The 23,798-nt window shown below is 45.4% G+C and overlaps 1 protein-coding gene across 1 annotated transcript in view; it reads right to left on the reverse strand.

Moving 5' to 3' along the window:
* Positions 1-23,798, reverse strand: part of LOC144484334 (uncharacterized) — a 40,933-nt gene that overhangs the window by 8,622 nt on the left and 8,513 nt on the right. Inside the window, exons 3-6 of the mRNA XM_078202874.1 lie at positions 22,242-22,332; positions 21,235-21,905; positions 10,441-10,580; positions 8,042-8,209 (exon numbers count right to left, since the gene is read on the reverse strand). Coding sequence (XP_078059000.1) covers positions 8,042-8,209; positions 10,441-10,580; positions 21,235-21,905; positions 22,242-22,332 — 1,070 coding nt within the window. The remainder of the gene's footprint in view (positions 1-8,041; positions 8,210-10,440; positions 10,581-21,234; positions 21,906-22,241; positions 22,333-23,798) is intronic.

The following is a 23,798-nucleotide window of genomic DNA, read 5'->3' on the forward strand; positions in this document are numbered from 1 at the left end:
ATTAGATCTACCAAAATGCATCACTTCGCATTTATCTGGAACTCCCACCTACCTGATGAAGGGACAGCCTGTTCCGAAAGCGAGTGGCTTTTGCTACCAAATAAACCTGTTGGACTTTAACCTGGTGTTGTTAGACTTCTTATTGTGTTTCCCCCAGTCCAACACCGGCATCTCCACATCTTAAATTCCATCTGCCATTTCTCCGCCCAATTTTCCAGCCTATCTATATCCTGCTGTATTCTCTGACAATGTTCATCACTATCCGCAACTCCAGCAATCTTTGTGTCATCCGCAAACTTGCTAATCAGCCCAGTGACATCTTCTTCCAAATCATTTATATATATCACAACAGCAGAGGTCCCAGTACAGAGCCCTGCGGAACATCTGAGTCATGAGGTGGAGATGCCGGCGTTGGACTGGGGTAAACACAGTAAGAGTTTTAACAACACCAGGTTAAAGTCCAACAGGTTTATTTGGTAGCAAATGCCATTAGCTTTCGGAGCGCTGCTCCTTTCGACCACCTGCTCCATCTGACGAAGGAGCAGCGAACAAACAAAGAACAAAGAACAATACAGCACAGGAACAGGCCCTTCAGCTCGCCAAGCCCGCGCCGCTCCCTGGTCCAAACGAGACCATTCTTTTGTATCTCTCCGTTCCTGTGGCTATCTAGATAAGGCTTAAACGTTCCCAGTGTGTCCGGCAGCGCACCACCTTGCCCGGCAGCGCATTCCAGGCCCCCACCACCCTCTGTGTAAAATACGTCCCTCTGATATCCGTGTTAAACCTCCCCCCCCCCCCCCCCCCCCTTCCACCTTGAACCTATGACCCCTCGTGAACGTCACCACCGATCTGGGAAAAAGCTTCCCACCGTTCATCCTATCTATGCCTTTCATAATTTTATACACCTCTATTAGGTCACCCCTCATCCTCCGTCTTTCCAGTGAGAACAACCCCAGTTTACCCAATCTCTCCTCATAACTAAGCCCTTCCATACCAGGCAACATCCTGGTAAACCTCCTCTGCGCTCTCTCTAAAGCCTCCACGTCCTTCTGGTAGTGCGGCGACCAGAACTGGGTGCAGTATTCCAAATGCGGCCGAACCAACGTTCTATACAACTGCAACATCAGACCCCAACTTTTATACTCTATGCCCCGTCCCATAAAGGCAAGCATGCCATATGGTGATCAAGAAGGCAAATGGGATGTTGGCCTATATTGCGAAGGGGATAGAATATAAAAGCAGGGATGTCTTGATGCACCTGTACAGGGCATTGGTGAGGCCGCAGCTGGAATACTGTGTGCAGTATTGGTCCCCTTATATGAGGAAGGATATATTGGCATTGGAGGGAGTGCAGAGAAGGTTCACCAGGTTGATACCGGAGATGAGGGGTTTGGATTATGAGGAGAGGCTGAGGAGATTGGGTTTGTACTCGTTGGAGTTTAGAAGGATGAGGGGGGATCTTATGGAGACTTATAAGATAATGCGGGGGCTGGATAGGGTGGAGGCGGAGAGATTCTTTCCACTTAGTAAGGAAGTTAAAACTAGAGGACACAGCCTCAAAATAAAGGGGGGTCAGTTTAAGACAGAGTTGAGGAGGAACTTCTTCTCCCAGAGGGTGGTGAATCTCTGGAATTCTCTGCCCACTGAGGTGGTGGAGGCTACCTCGCTGAATATGTTTAAAGCGCGGATGGATGGATTCCTGATCGGTAAGGGAATTAAGGGTTATGGGGATCAGGCGGGTAAGTGGTACTGATCCACGTCAGATCAGCCATGATCTTATTGAATGGCGGGGCAGGCTCGAGGGGCTAGATGGCCTACTCCTGCTCCTATTTCTTATGTTCTTATGTTCTTATATGCCTTATTCACTACCTTCTCCACCTGTGACATCACCTTCAAGGATCTGTGGACTTGCACACCCAGGTCCCTCTGCGTATCTACACCCTTTATGGTTCTGCCGTTTATCGTATAGCTCCCCCCTACGTTAGTTCTACCAAAATGCATCACTTCGCATTTATCTGGATTGAACTCCATCTGCCATTTCTTTGCCCAAATTTCCAGCCTATCTATATCCTTCTGTAGCCTCTGACAATGTTCCTCACTATCTGCGCTCCGAAAGCGAATGGCATTTGCTACCGAATCAACCTGTTGGACTTTAACCTGGTGTTGTTAAAACTCTTACTGTGAACACCCTAGTCATAGCCCTCCAATCAGAAAAAGACCCCTCCACTGCTACCCTCTGTCTTCTATGGCTAAGCCCCTTTTGTACCCATCTCGCTAGTTCACCTTTGATCCCGTGAGGTTTAATCTTTTGCACCAGCCTGCCATGAGGGACCTTGTCAAATGCGTTACAAAAATCCACGTAGATGACATCCACGGCCCTTCCCTTGTCAATCATTTTTGTCACCTCCTCAAAAAACTCAACCCAATTTCCCTCATACAAAACCATGTTGTCTATCGCTAATGAGATTATTCAGTTCTAAATGTGTATAGATCCTATCTCTAAGAATCTTCTCCAACAATTTCCCTACCACGGACGTCAAGCTCACTGGCCTATAATTGCCCGGGTTATCCTTGCAACCCTTCTTAAATAACGGGATCACATTTGCTATCCTCCAATCCTCTGGGACCTCACCTGTGTCCAATGAAGAAACAAAGATTTCTGTTAGAGGCCCAGCAATTTCACCTCTTGTCTTTCTCAGTAACTGGAAGTCCCTTCCTAACAGCACTGTGGGTGTACGTACACCTCAGGCATTGCAGCAGTTCAGGAAGGCACCCTTTGGGCTGACCATGGCCAAGACAGCTACATACAGCCACATATTCTGTTATAATTGAAGGACTGCAGATTGAATGTGAGGCATTGTGGAACTGGACTATCTTGACCATATTCCTGTGACTGCCCGGAAACTCATGTGTCTATTTTAGTTCATAATTGAGGATTTCTGGGAATAAGTTAAATGCGGAAATATTAAGCATAGCCTGGAGGAATTTGGAATAACTGAGAATTTTATCCCCAGATAAAGAACAAAGATTTTGTCGGTGTTTGGGTGTAACGTGTTTGGGATTTTAAATCAACAAAGATGTTGCCTCTAAAATCAGTCCTTGTAAGTTGGCTTGAAAAGGTTAAGTTATAATGAAGCGTCTTGGATCTTATTTTAATCAAGGAGTTGTGAGCTTGTAGTGCTCTGTCGCTTTAAGAAGCTATAGCTGCGAGAGAGAATGCTGAGGATTCATTGTTTGAAATTTACGAGCTGTGAGAATCTGTGTGTTTTGTTTGTTTTATGTGGATGTTTGTAGATGTGTTTTATCATTGTTTTGGGCTACATTTGTTAAGGTTTATCTTTCTGGGGAATTAACCTTACCTTGAGTCTTTAATTAAAGGCATTTTTGGAAGTTTAAAAACAGGATCACAAGAACGCTTAAGTAATTAATTTTGGTTATTGTTGTTGTAAAGCACATGCTAAGTTTCTCTGTTTGTGTGTGGATGATATTTGTGGGTTGAATGCTTCAAGCTTTGAGGTTTTCTGTCTGTGATTTAAATCAAACAGATTTTTAAAAAAGGAAGTGTGATCAATAAAACTTTTGTTGTTCAGAAGTTATGAACCTGGAGCCATATTTACTGGCCAGAGACAGGATTCCAGGATATTTTACTAAACATGTGGGAATTTTAATCCGGATACAATTCACCCATGTGAGAATGAGAGTTTTAATTTGTAATGGTTATTTAAAATTTGACACATGTGAAATGATTCTGACCAATCCTGTGTTGGATTGATCTTGGGTTAAACTTCCTGTCAGGTCCAAAGATTTATTCCTGACGCAAGTAACACAAAGAAAAGGAAAATTCTGGAATTGGATACTGAAGAAAAGAGTTTACAAAGAGAGATTATTAAATAGAAATGTTCCCAGACCATGTGGTCATTAGATTAAAACAAAGGAAGAGTGCTGACGTCCATGAGAACTTTTAATCCGCCCCATTTCTAACTAAGGGAGTCTATGTACAAAGAAAGCCCAAGAAAGACCCCCCCAAGGGGGGTCTGGAAAGCATCATGATGGGGGAACCTGTCCATGAGATGATCACAAAGTCCCATAATGCCCAGATACTAATTTTATTGAACCTATAATGTATGTAATCTATCACCATTCTGATTGGATTATGTCCAGCCGGGATGGGCTGAGTTACTGGATAAGAATTGATGATATTCTTTGTTGGGTGGAGTTGCACATGGTCAGCCCCTGTGGCTTCTCCCCGCTGGCGTAACTCAATAAACTGTTTGTCGATTGAATCAGGCACAACACACTGGGTACATTACCACTTCATCCTTGGGAGTGGCCTGATAGGCCGTGGTCCAGACTAAATGTGGCCTTTGGGGGGGGCCTTTCATGAATCACATGTGTTTGGTCGTTGTAAATGTGCATTCAAAATGGTTGGAAGCACAGATCATGAGTAATATTCCAGCTCCTGTGACAATAGAGAAGCTCTGTCAAATTTTCACAAGCCCTGGGTTACCAGATTGGCTTGTTTCAGATAACGACACTCTGTTTATAAGTGAGGTGTTTCAGGAATTCCTGTAAAGGAATGGGCTACGCCATGTGCGTACTGCACCATTTCATCTGGCTACAAATGGTCTTCATGATGTGGGGATGCCGGTGTTGGACTGGGGTAAACACAGTAAGAAGTTTAACAACACCAGGTTAAAGTCCAACGGGTTTATTTGTTAGCAAAGGCATTTGTTAGCTCGTGGCATTTGCTAACAGATAAACCTGTTGGACTTTAACCTGGTGTTGTTAAACTTCTGACTGTACAAACGGTCTCGCAGAAAGAGCTGTTCAAACTCTGAAGGAGGGATTGAAGAGAATGGAAGGCGATACTTTAAGAACAAGCTCTCAAGATTTTTGTTCCAGTTTCGCATCACACCACAATCCACAACCGGACTCTCTCCTGTGGAATTTTTCGGTAGAAGGTTGAATTCTCATCTGGATCTGCTTCATCCAGATCTCAGAGCAAAAGTGAGCAGGAGACAAGAGAAGCAGAAGGAGGGACACGACTGCCACGCCATAGAGAGGCAGTTCAAACCGGGTGATCAGGTTTACATCAGAAACTTTGGGAGTAACTAAAGGTGGTTACCGGGAATAATTTTAAACCAAAGTGGTCCAGTATCTTGGGTGGTGAGACTGTAAAACGGAAGAGTTGTTCGCAGACACCAAGACCATATTCACTTGCGGTGTGACCCCGAGTCAGGAACAGTTTCAGAGTCAGCAACCATTACTGAGAACATGGCAGAGGGTCATGCTGCTGTGGATGTTCACCAGGAAATGGTTCCAGCTTTGCCAGTTGACTCTGCTGTGGGAGTGGAAGAGGAATGTTCATGTACAGATTCTCAAACTACCTCTTCACCTCCCATTCCAGAAACACCATTACAAGATTTACCAGTGGTATTGGACAGGTCGCAATGTAACCACAAAGCTCCTGACAGACTTCCGTATTGTTAAAGACATTACTTTGTTGTATTTCTGTCCTGATGGGGGATTGAAATTTAAGGGGAGGAGAAGTGTTACAGAGTGTTCTCCTCAACCTCTCTCCCTTCTGAGCACGTGCGGGCTTTGGGCGGGGTTTCAGTCTGCAAGTCCAGGCTGGTTCCAATGCTCCTGTTTCCTTTTGTTTTCCAATGATTTTTAATCGTTGTTATTTATTTATATAAAGAACATCCTGCTTTTAACAATGCATTTGACTACCTTATCTGTGGACTGAAGTTCCCACAATTGTAAAGCAGGAGAATAGTTAAATGGACAGCCTGAATTGAGAGATAATTAAAGAATGAATGATTCATTAATACAGTTGTTAGGATGGAAATGTAAATTTGAACACAAAAGTTCTTAACTTTTCGAATGATAAACATAATAAGAATGGTTAAAATGTGTGGGAATTATAAGATATTGCCTTCTGATGCCAACAGAATAGAAAAAAACATGACAAGACTTGTTAGGATGGCCTGGTGGCACACTGGTTAGCTCTGCTGCCTCAGCACCAGGGACCTCGGTTTGATTCCCGGCTTGGGAGACTCTGTGGATTTTGCACGTTGTTCCCATGTCTGCCGGGTTTTCTTCCGGGAGCTCTGGTTTCCTCCCACAGTCCGAAAGATGTGCTGGTTAGGTGCATTGACCATGCTAAATTCTCCCTCAGTGTACCCGAACAGATGCCAGAGTGCGGTGACTCGGGGATTTTCCCAGGAACTTCATTTATTAGTGTCACAAGTCGGCTTACATTAACATTGCATTGAAGTTACTCTGAAAACCAGCATGTCTTTCGGACTGTGGGAGGAAACCGAAGCACCCGAAGGAAACCCACGCAGACACGGGGAGAATGGGCATACTGTGACCCAAGCCAGGAGTCGAACCCAGGTCCCTGGCGCTGTGAGGCAGCAGTGCAAACCACTGTGCCCGACAGAGAGGTGTTGGGAGCTGTTGATTTTACAAGTTATCCATGGTTTCGGAGCCATCACTTCATGTCCTGGTCTGAAAAGGATAGAGAGAAATCTGTTCATAAGATCTTGGAGCAGAATTAGGCCATTCGGCCCATCGAATCATTCGATCATGGCTGATATGCTCCTCATCCCTATGTTCCTGCTTCTCCCCATAACATTTCATAAGTTCATACATTCAATTGTTAAAGCTGAGCTTTCTCCTTTTACTGTTAATCGATACTTTCCTTTTTTATCTTTCTGACTTGTTACATTTTTAATGGTTAATAAACTTCCTGAATTCACCATTTAAAGTATTCTTTCGAGCCACATGGTTAAGTCACTGGAACCTGGTGTGATTTACAGTTATGGAGTTATTGTAAACAAGAGAACCTCATAAGTCTTAGTTCAAATAAATCAACATTCTCACAAATGGAATGCTATCCTTTATTACGAGAGAAATTGAACAGAGAAGTAGATATTATGCTTCAGTTATACAGGGCGTTGCTGAAACTGCATCTTGAACACTGGGTGCAGTTTTGTCTCCAATTAAACAAAGGATCGTAGGATCCCTGCAGTACAGACAGAGGCCGTTCTGCCCATCGAGTCTGTACCAAACAGCATCCCACCCAGGCCCTATTCCCATAACCCCACACATTTACCCTGCTAATCCCCCCGACACAAGGGTCAATTTAGCATAGCCAATCCACCTAACCCGCACATCTTTGGACTGTGGGAGGAAACCGGAGCACCCGGATGAAACCCACACAGACATGGGGAGAACGTGCAAACTCCACACAGACAGTGACCCAGGCTGGAATTGAACCTGGGTCCCTGGTGTTATGATGCAGCAGTGCTAACCACTGTGCTGCCGTGCTGCCCCATTTTATAAATACCATGGAAGCAGTTCAGAGGAGATTTACTAGATTGATTCCCAATCCAGTAGTGTGAAATGTTAACTCTGTTTCTCTCTCCAGAGATGCTGCCAGACCTGCTGCGTTTTTCCAGTCCTTTCTGTATTTATTTCAGATCTACCTGTAGTGGGGGGAAAAACACTATTTACTATCCAGGATAAAATGAATGTCCTTCATCAGCTTTTGTGGATCATTTCAGTGGCAATGTGCTCTCCCAGCTCAAAGAGCATTAGCCCCACTGGAAGCAAAGTCGTGCGATCGGCCAGTCCAGCAGAAAGAATCTCTCCTACCCTTCCACTTCACCAACTATAAGAATAAACATGGTTCAGTCCTGGATGTGATTAATGGCAGGAATAACAGCAGAATCCAACCCGTCATCACTTGTGAACTCGCTGGTGTGTCCGCAGGCTGGATGACTGAGTGAATCCCTTCCCACACACACAGCAAGTGAACGGTCTCTCCCCAGTGTGAACTCGCTGGTGTATCTGCAGGTGGGATGATGTTCTAAATCTCTTTGAGCAGTGAGAGCAGCTGAACAGTCTCTCCCCAGTGTGAATGCGCTGGTGAATCATCAGTTCCCGAGAGCTTTTGAAATCACGCCCACAGTCAGAGCATTTAAACGGTCTCTCATTGGTGTGAGTGAGATTGTGGTTCTGCAGGCTGGATGACTGAGTGAATCCCTTCCCACACACAGAGCAGGTGAACGGTCTCTCCCCAGTGTGAACTCGCTGGTGTATCCGCAGGTGGGATGATGCTCTAAATTTCTTTGCGCAGTGAGAGCAGCTGAATGGTCTCTCCCCAGTGTGAATGCGCTGGTGGATAATCAGTTCCCGAGAGCTTTTGAAACCACTCCCACAGTCAGAGCATTTAAAGGGTCTCTCCTGGCTGTGAGTGACTTTGTGTTTTGACAGGTTAGATAACTGCGTAAATCCTTTCCCACACACCAAGCAGCTGAACGGTCTCTCCCCAGTATGAACGCGCTGGTGAATCATCAGTTCCCGAGAGCTTTTGAAATCACGCCCACAGTCAGAGCATTTAAAGGGTCTCTCATTGCTGTGAGTGACTTTGTGTTTTGACAGATTGGATAACTGCATAAATCCTTTCCCACACACCAAGCAGATGAATGGTCTCTCTCCAGTGTGAACGCGCTGGTGTCTCTGCAGATCGGGTAAATGAGCGAATCCGTTCCCACACTCAAAGCAGATGAACGCTCTTTCTCCAGTGTGAACCAGCCGATGTCGCTGCAGATGAGATAACCGAGTGAATCTCTGCCCACACACAGAGCAGATGAATGGCCTCTCCTCGGTGTGACTGCGTCGATGAATTTCCAGTTTACAGGGGGCTCTGTATCTCTTCCCACAGTCCCCACATTTCCACGGTTTCTCCATGGTGCGGGTGTCCTTGTGACTCTCCAGGTTAAACAATCAGTTAAATCTCACACAGAACACGGGTACAGTCTCTCCCCGCTGTGAATGCTGCGATGTATTTTCAGGCTGTGTAACTGGTTAAAGCTCTTTCCACACTCAGTTCACTGGAACACTCTCACTCGGGTGTATCTGTATCTTGGTGCTTTTCCAGACACATTGATATTAAAGGCCTGTTGACGCAGACAGAACAGAGAAACATTTCTCCTTCTAGATTCAAAGGCCGATAATATTCAGGTCCGATGATTTGAGTGAGGGTGTCAGATGCTGATGTGATATTTGTTTCAATCCTCTGTCTGTCAATCCTCACCTTCTGATATCCTGTAAACGAGTTTGAAAAATTCATCAATGTCAGCACAGGATAGAAATTCAGAACAGACTATTCTAGTTTCTATGGAACATTCTTTCCTCTCTCATTCCCGAAAAGCTGTAAATCTCCATCCCACACTCTCCCTCCATTCTCACTCTGCTGTATCTAATATTCACCCTCCCAATTCTCCTGAAGGTGCTGATTGAGGCTGATTGACAGATCCATGCTCACTGCTTCCTCTCCTGGACACAGAGAGCTGAAAATCTCCCTGCAGGCTGCCAGACAGATATTTGTCTATCTGACTGGGCTAACAATGTGTGGAATGTACAGACTGGATTCACTTCCTTTCCCTTCAGTTGCTGCAAGTTCCCAATTTCCCCCAGAATGAGAAAAGAAATGGAAAGGGGAGGAAAAGAAAGTGTTTCACTCACAGATGTTGGCCTCTTTTAAGGCTTTGCATTGGCCAGGAATACGAACCCAGGCCTCCCGCGGGGCAGGCGAGAATTCTACCACTGAACCACCAATACTCAAGGGAGAGAAAACTGCTCAGTTCTTTCAACCAGTGCTTTCACATGCAAAGAAATGTTGATGATTTGCAGCAGCAAATTCAATGCTGCTACACACACACAACGCTGTTGGAGACAGGAGGAAGATTGAATCTGTCCACTCCCCCATGCCCCGGGGCTGCGCATGTCCAAGGGAGAGAGGAACAAAGAACAAAGAACAATACAGCACAGGAACAGGCCCTTTGGCCCTCCAAGCCCGCGCCGCTCCCCGGTCCAGGATTGAATCCTGAGGCCAGGATCCCCGCCCAATTTTCCAGCCTATCTACATACCAATATCCTATCCACCGAGCTGTCCCTCACAGCTACGATGCTTTGTTCATCACAACCTATTAACTCACCCCCAATCTTACCCAGTCCTGGATGTGATTAACAGCAGCATCCAACCCCTGTGATCACTTGTGAACTCGCTGGTGTCTCAGCAGATGGGATGACTGAGTGAATCCCTTCCCGCACTGAGAACAGGTGTATGGCCTCTCCCCAGTGTGAACTCGCTGGTGTGTCCGCAGATTGGTTAACTGAGTGAATCCCTTCCCACAGTCAGAGCAAGTGAATGGTTTCTCCCCAGTGTGAACTCGTTGGTGTGTCAGCAGATAGGATGATGTTCTAAATCTCTTTGAGCAGTGAGAGCAGCTGAACGGTCTCTCCTCAGTGTGAATGCGCAGGTGGGACATCAGATCTTGAGAGCTTCTGAAGCCGCTCCCACAGTCAGAGCATTTAAAGGGTCTCTCATTGGTGTGACTGACTTTGTGTCTCTGGAGATTGGGCAACTGAGTGAATCCCTTCCCACATTCAGAGCAGGTGAATGGTCTCTCCCCGGTGTGAACTCGCTGGTGTGTCAGCAGTTGGGATGATGTACTGAATCCTTTCCCACACTCAGAGCAGGTAAATGGCCACTCCCTGATGTGAACCTGCTGGTGTACCCGCAGGTTGGATGACTTTCTGAACCTCTTTGAGCAGTGAGAGCAGCTGAACGGTCTGTCCTCAGTGTGAATGCGCTGGTGGGACATCAGAACCTGAGAACTTTTAAAATCTCTTCCACAGTCAGAGCATTTATAGGGTCTCTCATTGGTGTGACTGACTTTGTGTCTGCGCATGCTGGATAACCAAGTGAATCCTTCCCCACACACAGGACAGTTGAACGGCCTCTCCCCGGAATGTACTCGCTGGTGTGTCTGCAGATGGGGACAGTGAGAGAATCCTTTCCCACACACAGGACAGGTAAATGGTCTCTCCGCAGTGTGAATTTGCTGGTGTGACTGCAGATGGCATAATTGAGTAAATCCGGTACCACAATCAGAACAGGGGAATGGTCTCTCCCCTGTGTGAACTCGCTGGTGTGTCTGCAGGTTGGATGAATCAGAGAATCCCTTCCCACACACAGAGCAGGTGAACGGCCGCTCCCCAGTGTGACTGCGTCGATGAGTTTCCAGCTGAGATGGGAACCTGAATCTTTTCCCACAATCCCCACATTTCCACGGTTTCTCCATGGTGCGGGTGTCCTTGTGACTCTCCAGGTTAAACAATGTTGAATCTCACACAGAACATGGGTACAGTCTCTCCCCGCTGTGAATGCCGCAATGTTTTTTTCACTGGTTAAAGCTCTTTCGACAGTCAGTGCACTGGAACACTCTCACTCAGGTGTGTGCGAGAAACTTGGTAAATTCTCAGTCACGCTGATGTTTAAAATCTCCAGAAGCAAAAAGAACAGAGAAATGTTTCTCCTTCTAGATACAAAGGCTGATGATGTTCAGGACTTGATGAATTGAGTGACTCTGTCAGATATTGATGTGACGTTTGGTTTGAGATTTCTGTCTATAAATCTTCACCTTTTGATATTCTGTAAAAGACGTTTATAAAAATCATCAGTGTCAGTACAGGATAGAAATTCAGAACAGACAATTCTAGTTTCTATGGAACATTCTTTCCTCTCTTATTCCCCAAAAGTCATGAATCTCCATCCCACACACTCTCCCTCCATTCTCACTCTGCTGTATCTAATATTCACCCTCCCAATTCTCCTGAAGGTGCTGGTTGAGGCTGATTGACAGATCCACGCTCACTGCTTCCTGTCCTGGACACAGAGAGCTGGAAATCTCCATGCAGGCTGCCAGACAGATATATGTCTATCTGACTGGACTAACAATGTGTGGAATGTACAGACTGGATTCACTTCCTTTGCCTTCAGTTGCTGCAAGTCCCCAATTTTCCCCAGAATGAGAAAAGAAAGTGTTTTACTCACAGATATTAGAGACAGAAGGAAGATTTTGTCTGACTGCATCTCCATTTCATTCACACAAAGCCCGCCTCTGATTGCTGGAGGACCAGAGTCCTTCCGGTCCTCCAACCCTTTCCATTGGTCAACACCTCAGCATGAAGGTCAGGGGGTGAGCTCTCTTTGCACATGCGCAGCTGCCCCTCTCCTCTGGACATGCGCAGTCTCATACGGCCCGCCCGTATGCTGGATAGAGTGGTTTCTCCATCGTGGGCGATTGTGGGAGCTGCGGCCGCCATTACTCATGCGGATCCCAGTCTCTAAACTCCTGGGACTGTGATGGAAAGTGGGAGTGGGGGGTGCAGTGACCCCACCCTGACACAAAGTACATGTGGGGAGTCGCTGGATTGGATTGGGGTGTCCCCTTTACAAAGCAGTTTGTTAACTTCAGGTGGAAAGATTTAGACACCTGGGTGACGTATTGGGGAGGGTAATAGGTGAGTGTGAAACTGAAACCGAGAGTCAGCACCTTCAGGGAGGAGAATTGGGGAAAAAGAAGGAGGAGGATTGTAGGATGAATTAGTGTTACAATCAATCGTATCAATAGGCCTGCATGAGTTTCCTCCAGGTGCTCCAGTTTCCTCCCACAGTCTGAAAGACGTGCTGGTTAGGTGCATTGACCCGAACAGGCGCTGGAATGTGGCGATTAGGAGAATTTCACAGTAACTTCATTGCAGTGTTAATGTAAGCCTTACTTGTGACTAATAAATAAACTTTACTTTAGGAAGGAGGGAGTCTGTGGGGACAGAGATTTATAGTTTGAGATGAAGAAGGATTTTCTGTGACAACAAGAATTGTCAGTTCTGGATTTCTGTCCTGAAATCACAGTGATGACTTGATGATGTCAACCCTATCATACCCATTAAAGTCTCTATCAGGTCAGCCTTCTCTTTCCTGGAGAAATTATCCCCAGCCTGTTCAATCTATCCTTTGACTTAAACACACTCAGCTCTGCTAACATCCTTGTGAATCTTTCTTGAACTTTCTAGAGCTCTTCTGTCAGTTTTAAAAGGACATGCTAATAATATTTAGACTCAATTTGATATGGTTGCAAGTGCCTAGTTACTCAGTTCCAAATTGACCCTCTAACTGCATTAATTTGAAAGGGACTTAACTATCAAGAAAAGCCTCTGAAATAGCAAATGATTTGAAAGTTTATTTTAAGAAAAGGTACAATGATGAACTACACAAGTGACTTTCATCACCTCAATTGGGCGACCACCCCTGTTGAAATATGAATTTTCCTCAGATTCCTGAACCAAAGGCGATTTCCCAAAATCAATTCAGTACCTTCACATCTAGAGTCCAACCTGCAAAGCCCAAGTTCATTCACCAATCCCACTGAGCATTCTAACACTGCTCTCAGCTGCAATACAGATATCAATGCTGTACTGTTAGTCAGAACACAAAACATTGTTCTAAAATTCCTATGTAGGTTTATTATTAAAACTTCACCCAAGGCTTGTCTGTAATCTAGAAACTTTTTGTTCCTCAAACAAGCAAACAACCTTGCTGATATTAGAACCTTGATGTTGAGCATTTGATTAACATGTGATTTTACTCTAATGCAGGAGTGTTACATCTATCACCCCTTTTACTCAATCTATTCATTCACTCTGGCATTTCCCCCTTTTGTTCATTGACCTAGTCCAAGGTAGCCAATTTCCCTTCCCTTTACAATCTTCTTCTCATAACTAATTTTTAGATATAATTGAAGTGGTATAATCGGATATAAAAGCAGTGATAACATATAATTCCCTTACAAATTTCATAGACTGAAAAAATTCTCAAGCTGTCCCTTTACCCGTATCCATCTTGTAATTAATTCTGATTAAGTATAATTTCTCCCTCGCCTTCATTTGACCTCATCGAAAATTCCATTTAATTCGTTCTTACCATAAGACCATAAGACATAGGAGCGGAAGTAAGGCCATTGGGCCCATCGAGTCCACTCCACCATTCAATCATGGTTGATTTCAACTCAATTTACCCGCTCTCTCCCCATAGCCCTTAATTCCTTGAGAAATCAAGAATTTATCAATTTCTGTCTTGAAGACGCTCAACGTCTCGGCCTCCACAGCCCTCTGTGGCAATGAATTCCACAGACCCACCACTCTCTGGCTGAAGAAATTTCTCCTCATCTCTGTTCTAAAGTGACTCCCTTTTATTCTAAGGCTGTGCCCCCGCGTCCTAGTCTCCCCTGTTAATGGAAACAACTTCCCTACGTCCATCCTATCTAAGCCGTTCATTATCTTGTAAGTTTCTATTAGATCTCCCCTCAACCTCCTAAACTCCAATGAATATAATCCCACGATCCTCAGACGTTCATTGTATGTCAGGCCTACCATTCCTGGGATCATCCGTGTGAATCTCCGCTGGACCCGCTCCAGTGCCAGTATGTCCTTCCTGAGGTGTGGGGCCCAAAATTGCTCACAGTACTCCAAATGGGGCCTAACCAGTGCTTTATAAAGCCTCAGAAGTACATCCCTGCTTTTGTATTCCAAGCCTCTTGAGATAAATGACAACATTACATTTGCTTTCTTAATTACGGACTCAACCTGCAAGTTTACCTTTAGAGAATCCTGGACTAGGACTCCCAAGTCCCTTTGCACTTTAGCATTATGAATTTTGTCACCGTTTAGAAAATAGTCCATGCCTCTATTCTTTTTTCCAAAGTGTACGACCTCGCACTTGCCCACGTTGAATTTCATCAGCCACTTCTTGGACCACTCTCCTAAACTGTCTAAATCTTTCTGCAGCCTCCCCACCTCCTCAATACTACCTGCCCCTCCACCTATCTTTGTATCATCGGCAAACTTGGCCAGAATGCTCCCAGTCCCGTCATCTAGATCGTTAATATATAAAGAGAACAGCTGTGGCCCCAACACTGAACCCTGCGGGACACCACTTGTCACCGGTTGCCATTCTGAGAAAGAACCTTTTATCCCAACTCTCTGCCTTCTGTCTGACAGCCAATCGTCAATCCAGTTTCTCTGGAGTCTGTGTCAGTGCCTTGATCATTTCAAAATGATTTCTCACTCTTCAGGCCATATTAACCATTTTATGTCGCGCTGTTGGTCAAGTAGCTGAACAAGTCCCATTTGAATCATAGAATCATTACAGTGCAGAAGGAAGCCATGTGGCCCATCGAGTCTGCACAGACCACAATCCCATCCAGGCCCTATCCCCATAACCCCAAGTATTTACCCAGCTAGTCCCCCTGACACTAAGGGGCAATTTACTATGGCCAATCAAACTAACCCACACATTTTTGGACTTTGGGAGGAAACTGGAGGATTCAGAGGAAACCCACACAGAGATGGAGAAAATGTGTAAACTCCGCACAGAGAGTGACCCGAGGCCGGAATTGAACCCGGGTCCTTGGCGCTGTGAGGCAGCAATGCTAACCACTGTGCCACCATGCCACACTCCATTCTTCAGTGCAGCTGCATAGTGTACTCTTGGGTGTTAGTTCATTCACAATTTACAAACCACTTCTGTAATCTCACATCACTGTTCCAATTCCATCTTTAATCCTCTGTTGGAGTCTCACATTCATAAGCCATCTTCATACATTTCCCTCCCTGTTAAATGTTGTCTCTCATTCTATTTTAAACCAGACAGTGTTCTTTTGTCAGGCTTGTTGGAATCTCTCTGCCATCTCCCACAAATCATTGTCTTGCATTTGTGGAAGGCTTATCAGGTCTTTTGGGATTGTGCTGTGTATTTTACCAATCATCATCCTGGATTTCACTGTCTTATAAAGGATGCACCATTCAACAATTCTGTCAGAATCTTCAGAAGAAAGTCAAAAGTCAGATTAAAGGGGTTCTTCATCTCAGTATCATTGCTTAATTCCTCCTGTGTCAGGTGGTGGCCAGATTATGAAAGTCAGTTCTCTCAAATTGTTCATAGACAAAGAAATAAATATCTCCAAGAGAAAACTGCCACCTCATTCATCTCATCTAGACTTCCCTTTCACTCAAATGCTCATAAACACTCAAATGCTCATAAACACCCAAATGTATGGATTGCTTTAAACTCCACTTTCAGGAGTTCTGGAGAATCTTTCGAGTCAAATAAATCATCAAATATTCTCATAGTACCTTTAAACAGAAACCGAACATTTCTGTTTGATTCCAGGCATTATCAACTTTGTACTTTCCCTTAAACATCAGGTAATTTCCATTTTAAATGCTTGAAATTAAAATTGAGTCTGCTTAGCTCCAAATCAGAGTTCCCAGGAGAAGATATTTGACAGGTATGAGGGGCAAGGTTTGAAGATGTTCGAGGCAAGTTTTTTTACACAGAGGGTGGTGAGTGCCTGGAACTTGCTGCCGCTGGAAGTAGTGGCAGCAGATACAATAGTGACTTTTAAGGGGCATCTGGCAAATACATGAATAGGATGAGAATAGAGGGATATGGTCCCCGGAAGGGTAGGGGGTTTTAGTTCAGTCAGTCAGCATGTTCGGTGCAGGCTTGGAGAGATGAAGGGCCTGTTCCTGTGCTGTAATTTTCTTTGTTCTTGTTGATATTAGTGTTTTGACAGGGAAATCAATCAATCTGAAATACACCCAATGGTTCCATTCTATAATCGATTGGACAGAATCCACCAACATGTTTAACAGAAATTCTTCTACAGAATTTGACAAGTATTGGTCACCTTTTTAGAAACTACTTTCACCATTTTGAGAAGTAAATTTTCGATAGTATTAATATGGAAAATTCCCAACTTTTAAAAAGTAACTTAAACCCATTAAAATGTTTTGTACAATTTAATGAGAAATTGTTAGTTTTTCAATGAATTATCTTAAACTCATTTAATGAAAATATTCTGTAGAATTTAATGTTAACTAGTCAACTTTTGTTGAAGAAGTTGAAGGTCAAGACCATAAGATGTAGGAACAGAATTCAACTGAACTGGAGGAAATGGCGCACAATGTGCAAAACCATCTTTTTAAAATCATTCATCATAATAAGGAAATTGGAAAAGCCACTCAGGCAGATGAGGAAATCGAGACTCAGTGCAGTTCTGCTAGACTTTCCTATAGATGAACGGGATTTAGGCGCCAGAATGTTTCACACCCAGAATAAAGTGATTTCAAGTATAACGAACAGATCATTGTTAAATCTCTTCCCTTAAAAGTGAGAAAGTGAGGGGGCATGGGATCCAAGGGGACATTGTTTTGTGGATCCAGAACTGGCTTGCCCACAGAAGGCAAAGAGTGGTTATAGATGGGTCATATTCTGCATGGAGGTCAGTCACCAGTGGAGTGCCCCAGGGATCGGTTCTGGGACCCTTACTCTTTGTGATTTTTATAAATGACCTGGATGAGGAAGTGGAGGGATGGGTTGGTAAGTTTGCTGATGACACAAAGGTTGGAGGTGTTGTGGATAGTGTGGAGGGATGTCAGAAGTTGCAGCGAGACATTGATAGGATGCAAGACTGGGCGGAGAAGTGGCAGATGGAGTTCAACCCAGATAAGTTGTGAGGTGGTTCATTTTGGCAGGTCAAATAGGATGGCGGAATATAATGTTAATGGTAGGACTCTTGGCAGAGAGGAAGATCAGAAGGATCTTGGGGTCCGAGTTCATAGGAAGCTCAAAGCAGCTGTGCAGGTTGAGGCTGTGGTTAAGAAGGCGGATGGTGTACTGGCCTTCATCAATCGAGGAATTGAGCTTAGGAGTCGTGAGATAATGTTGCAGCTATATAAGTCCCTGGTCAGACCACACTTGGAGTACTGTGCTCAGTTCTGGTCACCTCATTACAGGAAGGATGTGGAAGCCATAGAAAGGGTGCAGAGGAGATTTACAAGGATGTTGCCTGGGTTGGGGAGCATGTCTTATGAGGATAGGTTGAGTGAGCTCGGCCTTTTCTCCTTGGAGAGACAAAGGATGAGGGGTGACCTGATAGAGGTGTATAAGATGTTGAGAGGTATTGATCGAGTGGATAGTCAGAGGCTTTTTCCCAGGGCTGAAATGGTTGCCACAAGAGGACACAGGTTTAAGGTGCTAGGGAGTAGGTACAGAGGAGATGTCAGGGGTAAGTTTTTCACTCAGAGGGTGGTGGGTGCGTGGAATGGGCTGCCAGCAACGGTGGTGGAGGCGGATTCAATAGGGTCTTTTAAGAGACTTTTAGATAAGTACATGGAACTTAGTAAGATAGAGGGTTATAGGTAAGCCTAGTAATCGCTAAGGTAGGGACATGTTCGGCACAACTTTGTGGGCTGAAAGGCCTGTATTGTGCTGTAGTTTTTCTATGTTTCTAAAAGATATTTTACTTTGGTTAAAAGCTTACTGTGGCCAATCTCAAATAAGCACCATGGGATGTGTATTACCCAATGACGTGATTTCTTTTGTTGGTCAGTCATATTTGCAATTCAATGTTGCATATTCAGAGATGTTCAGTTCAGAATGAGGACATATCTGTTAAATAAATGTATTGATTTTAAATGTTGAATACTGATGCACAGGTTCGGTGGATTGGCCGTGCTAAATTGCCCCTCAGGTGAGCAAGATTAGCCATGAGAAAAGTGTGGTGTTATGCGATAGGATGGTGGAGGGGCCTCTGTCAGAGGGTCGGTGCAGACTCGATGGGCAGAATGGTCTTTTCTGCACTGTAGGAATTCTGTGATTCAATGAAACAAGTACTGGGTAAAATTGGCTGAAATTATTCGAAGGTGAGAATGATGCATTAATGATTGAGCAGAAATCATTGCTCCCTTAGACATTTGTTGGATGAACGCTTTTAAATTTTGAAGTTCACGATAGGTTGAGACATTAGGTGGAAATTAACGGTTGTCTTCTTGTATTAAGTGACAGGGGTTCTCAGTCGAACCATCAGACCCTGCAGCAACACAGGAGAGTTGAACATTGCAGACAGGCCGATTGGCTCCCGGGTGCAGTTAGTTGTTTCTGTAGTGTACTGGTTATCATGCTCGCCCAACACGCGAACGTTTGAAACCGGGCAGGAACATTAATCAAACTTTCTCATTTCGGGTGAGGGACATCTGCATGGTTGCAGTTTGTTGCTGAACATTATCTGAACCTCGATGTTGCAGCTAAATTATCTTCACTCTGACCTCAGCCTGAAATGTTTCAGGAAATCAGAACTGTTGTAGTTTAGGATGCAATGAGAGGAAAGAAATGTTTGTATTTTGACACTGTGCAGATATTGTTCAGTCCACAACAGAATTTAATGGGTTTATAAATGCAGACTAACACAGATAATCACCAGCTGAAACATGTCTAATAGTATTCACAGAATCATAGGATCCCTACAATGGGATCCAAGGGGCTGTTGCCTTGTGGATCCAGAACTGGCTTGCCTGCAGAAGGCAGAGAGTGGCTGTGGAGGGGTCTTTCTCTGCATGGAGGTCAGTGACCAGTGGAGTGCCCCAGGGATCTGTTCTGGGACCCTTGCTGTTTGTCATTTTCATAAATGACCTGGATGAGGAAGTGGAGGGATGGGTTGGTAAGTTTGCTGACGACACCAAGGTAGGTGGTGTTGTGGATAGTTTGGAGGGATGTCAGAAGTTGCAGCGAGACATAGATAGAATGCAAGACTGGGCGGAGAAGTGGCAGATGGACTTCAACCCGGATAAGTGTGTAGTGATCCATTTTGGCAGATCCAATGGGATGGAGCAGCAGTATAAAATGAAGGGTACCATTCTTAGCAGTGTAGAGGATCAGAAGGACCTTGGGGTCCGGGTCCATAGGACTCTTAAATCGGCCTCGCAGGTGGAGGATGCGGTCAAGAAGGCGTATGGCGTACTAGCCTTCATTAATCGAGGGATTGAGTTTAGGAGTCGGGAGATAATGCTGCAGCTTTATAGGACCCTGGTTAGACCCCACTTGGAGTACTGCGCGCAGTTCTGGTCACCTCATTACAGGAAAGATGTTGAAGCCATTGAAAGGGTGCAGAGGAGATTTACAAGGATGTTGCCTGGATTGGGGGGCATGCCTTATGAGGATAGGTTGAGGGAGCTTGGTCTCTTCTCCCTGGAGAGACGAAGGATGAGAGGTGACCTGATAGAGGTTTACAAGATGTTGAGGGGTCTGGATAGGGTGGACTCTCAGAGGCTATTTCCAAGGGCTGAAATGGTTGCTACGAGAGGACACAGGTTTAAGGTGCTGGGGGGTAGGTACAGGGGGGATGTCAGGGGTAAGTTTTTCACTCAGAGGGTGGTGGGTGAGTGGAATCGGCTGACGTCGGTGGTGGTGGAGGCAAACTCGTTGGGGTCTTTTAAGAGACTTCTGGATGAGTACATGGGATTTAATGGGATTGAGGGCTATAGATAGGCCTAGAGGTGGGGATGTGATCGGCGCAACTTGTGGGCCGAAGGGCCTGTTTGTGCTGTGACTTTCTATGTTCTATGTTCTAATGCAGAAGGAGGCCATTTGGTCCATCGAGTCTGTACTGACCACAATCCCACCAAAGCCCTATTCCCGTAATCCTACACATTTACTCTGCTAATCCCCTAACACTAGGGTCAATTTGGCACGGCCAATCCACCTAACCCACACATCTTTGGACTGTTTTATGTGCTCATAAAGGTAGATACAAGCCTGGCACTGGTGTCCTGAACAAGATCATTAACATTCCCTGGGATAAAGGTTCCTCCTGGTTCTTGCTGTCTGTTGTGTCCTTTGTCACAGTCGGTACCAGGACATTTCTATTGAAAGGTTGTTAAGAAATTCCAGTGAATTCCAGCCCCTTGTGTAACGTTCCATTTGGTGTGTGTCAGATTCAGAGATGTCCACGTGTGTGTGAAAAGGGTTCTGGGTAAGGGTTTTAACCCTTCTTTCCCCGTTAGTAACAATGAGCCCTGTCTTCAATTCTAAAGTATAAAGTCCTCATTAGATATCAATTCTACCTGTTATCTACATTTCACCAACCAGTCTATATTTTCATCACAAGACTACACTGGGAGTACTGTCAACATTTGTAATCTCCATTTAGAAAAGGAAATAGAGACAACGGAAAAGGCGCAATAAAGATTCACAAGAATAATCCCAGAACTATAATCATTTGTGAACTTGCTGTGTCTCACCAAGTTTGCTGACTGAGTGAATCCCTTCCCACACACAGAGCAGGTGAGCAGTCACTCCCTGGTGTGAACCCGCTGGTGTACCCGTAGGCTGGATGACTGAGTGAATCCCTTCCCACACAGAGAGCAGGTGAGCAGTCACTCCCTGGTGTGAACCCGCTGGTGTACCCGTAGGCTGGATGACTGAGTGAATCCCTTCCCACACACAGAGCAGGTGAGCAGTCACTCCCTGGTGTGAACCCGCTGGTGTACCCGTAGGCTGGATGACTGAGTGAATCCCTTCCCACACATGGAGCAGGTGAACGGTTTCTCCCCAGTGTGAACTGGCTGGTGTTTCAGCAGGTCAGATGACCGATGAAACCTCTTTGTGCAATGAGAACAACTGAATGGTCTCTCCCCAGTATGAACTCGCTGGTGTGCCAGCAGGTCGGATGACCTATTAAACCTCTTTGTGCAGTGAGAGCAACTGAACGGTTTCTCCCCAGTGTGAATTCGCTGGTGTGTCTGCAGGTCAGAAGAGTGAACGTATCCCTTCCCACACAGAGAGCATTTGAATGGCCTCTCCCCGGTGTGAATATGTTGGTGGGCCCGCAGGGTGGATGAATCATTGAATTCTTTCCCACACACAGAGCAGATGAACGGTCTCTCCCCAGTGTGAATTCGCTGGTGTATTCGCAGGTCGGATGACTGAGTGAATCCCTGCCCACATATGGTGCAGGTGAATGGCCTCTCCCCAGTGTGAACTTGCTGGTGTCTCAGGAGATTGTTTAACTGAGTGAACCCCTGCCCACACACAGTGCAGGTAAATGGCCTTTCCCCCGTGTGAACTCGCTGGTGTCTCCAGAGATGGCTTAACTGAGTGAATCCCTTCCCACACATGGTGCAGGTGAAAGGTGTCTCCCCGGTGTGAACTCGTTCATGTTTCCGCAGTGTGGATGATGTTCTAAATTTTTTAGTGCAGTGAGAACAGCTGAACGGACTCTCCTCAGTGTGAACTCGCTGGTGTCTCTGCAGAGTGTATAACCTTTTAAATCCCTTTGAGCAGTGAGAGCAGTTGAACGGTCTCTCCCCAGTGTGAATGCGCTGGTGGGTTACAAGTTCTGCAGTGCTTTTGAAACCACTCCCACAGTCAGGGCATTTAAAGAGTCTCTCCCGGGTGTGAGTGAGATTGTGTGCGCGCAGCCTCGATAACTGAGTGAATCCCTTCCCACACACAGAGCAGGTGAACGGTCTCTCCCCAGTGTGACTGCGTCGATGAATTTCCAGCTGAAATGGGAACCTGAATCCCTTCCCACAGTCCCCACATTTCCATGGTTTCTCCATGGTGTCCTTGAGATTCTCCAGGTTAAACAATCAGTTGAATTTTTCCACAGTCAGTGCAATGGAACACTCTCACTCGGATGTGTGTGTGTGTCTCAGTAACTTCCCAGTCACACTGATGTTTAAAGTCTTCAGAAGTAGACAGAAGAGAGAAACATTTCTCCATCAGGATTTAAAGGCCGATAACATTCAGATCCCAATGAATCGAGTAATTCTGTCAGATCTTGACTTAATGTTTGGTTTGAGATTTCTGTCCGTAAATCCTCCACCTTCTGGTATCCTGTGAAAGGAGTTTACAAAAATAATCACTGTCAGTACAGGATAGAAATTCAGAATCGGCAATTCTACTTTCTCTATGTTTCTTCTCTCATTCCCCAAAAGCTGTGAATCTCCATCCCACACACTCTCCCTCCATTCTCACTCAGCTGTATCTAATATTCACCCTCCCAATTCTCCTGAAGGTGCTGATTGAGGCTGATTGACAGATCCATGCTCACTGCTTCCTGTCCTGCATTTTCTTCCTGTCCTGTAGCTTGTCCGCAGCAAACTACCCAGCCTTCAGGAGAACAGTGACCACGACACCACACAACCCTGCCACAGCAACCTCTGCAAGCCGTGCCAGATCATCGACACGGATGCCATCATCTCACGTGAGAACACCATCCACCAGGTACACGGTACATACACTTGCAACTTGGCCAACATTGTCTACCTGATACGCTGCAGGAAAGGATGTCCCGAGGCACGGTACAATGGGGAGACCATGCAGACGCTATGACTACGGATGAATGAACACCGCTCGACAATCACCAGGCAAGACTGTTCTCTTCCTGTTGGGGAGCACTTCAGCAGTCTCAGGCATTCAGTCTCTGATCTTCGGATAAGCGTTCTCCAAGGCGGCCTTCATGACACACGACAGCGCAGAGTCACTGAGCAGAAACTGATAGCCAAGTTCCACACACGTGAGGACCACCTCAACCGGGATCTTGGGTTCATGTCACACTATCTGTAACCCCCACGACTTGCCTGGGCTTGCAAAATCTCACTAACTGTCCTGGCTGGAGACAATACACATCTCTTTAACCTGTGCTTAACCCTCTCTCCACTCACATTGTCTGGACCTTTAAGACTTGATTACCTGTAAAGATTCGTATTCCAACCATTATCTTGTAAATTGAATTTGTGTCTTTATATGCCCTGTTTGTGAACTGAAATCCCACTCACCTGATGAAGGAGCAGCGAGCGCTCCGAAAGCTCGTGGCTTTTGCTACCGAATAAACCTGTTGGACTTTAACCTGGTGTTGTAAGACTTCTTACTCCTGTCCTGGACACAGAGAGCTGGAAATCTCCATGCAGGCTGCCAGACAGATATATGTTTATCTGACTGGAGTAACAATGTGTGGAATGTACAGGCTGGATTCACTTCCTTTACCTTCAGTTGCTGCAAGTTCCCAATTTCCCCCAGAATGAGAAAATAAATGGAA

The sequence above is a fragment of the Mustelus asterias genome, unplaced genomic scaffold (assembly GCF_964213995.1).
Source record: "Mustelus asterias unplaced genomic scaffold, sMusAst1.hap1.1 HAP1_SCAFFOLD_100, whole genome shotgun sequence".
Taxonomy (NCBI): domain Eukaryota; kingdom Metazoa; phylum Chordata; class Chondrichthyes; order Carcharhiniformes; family Triakidae; genus Mustelus; species Mustelus asterias.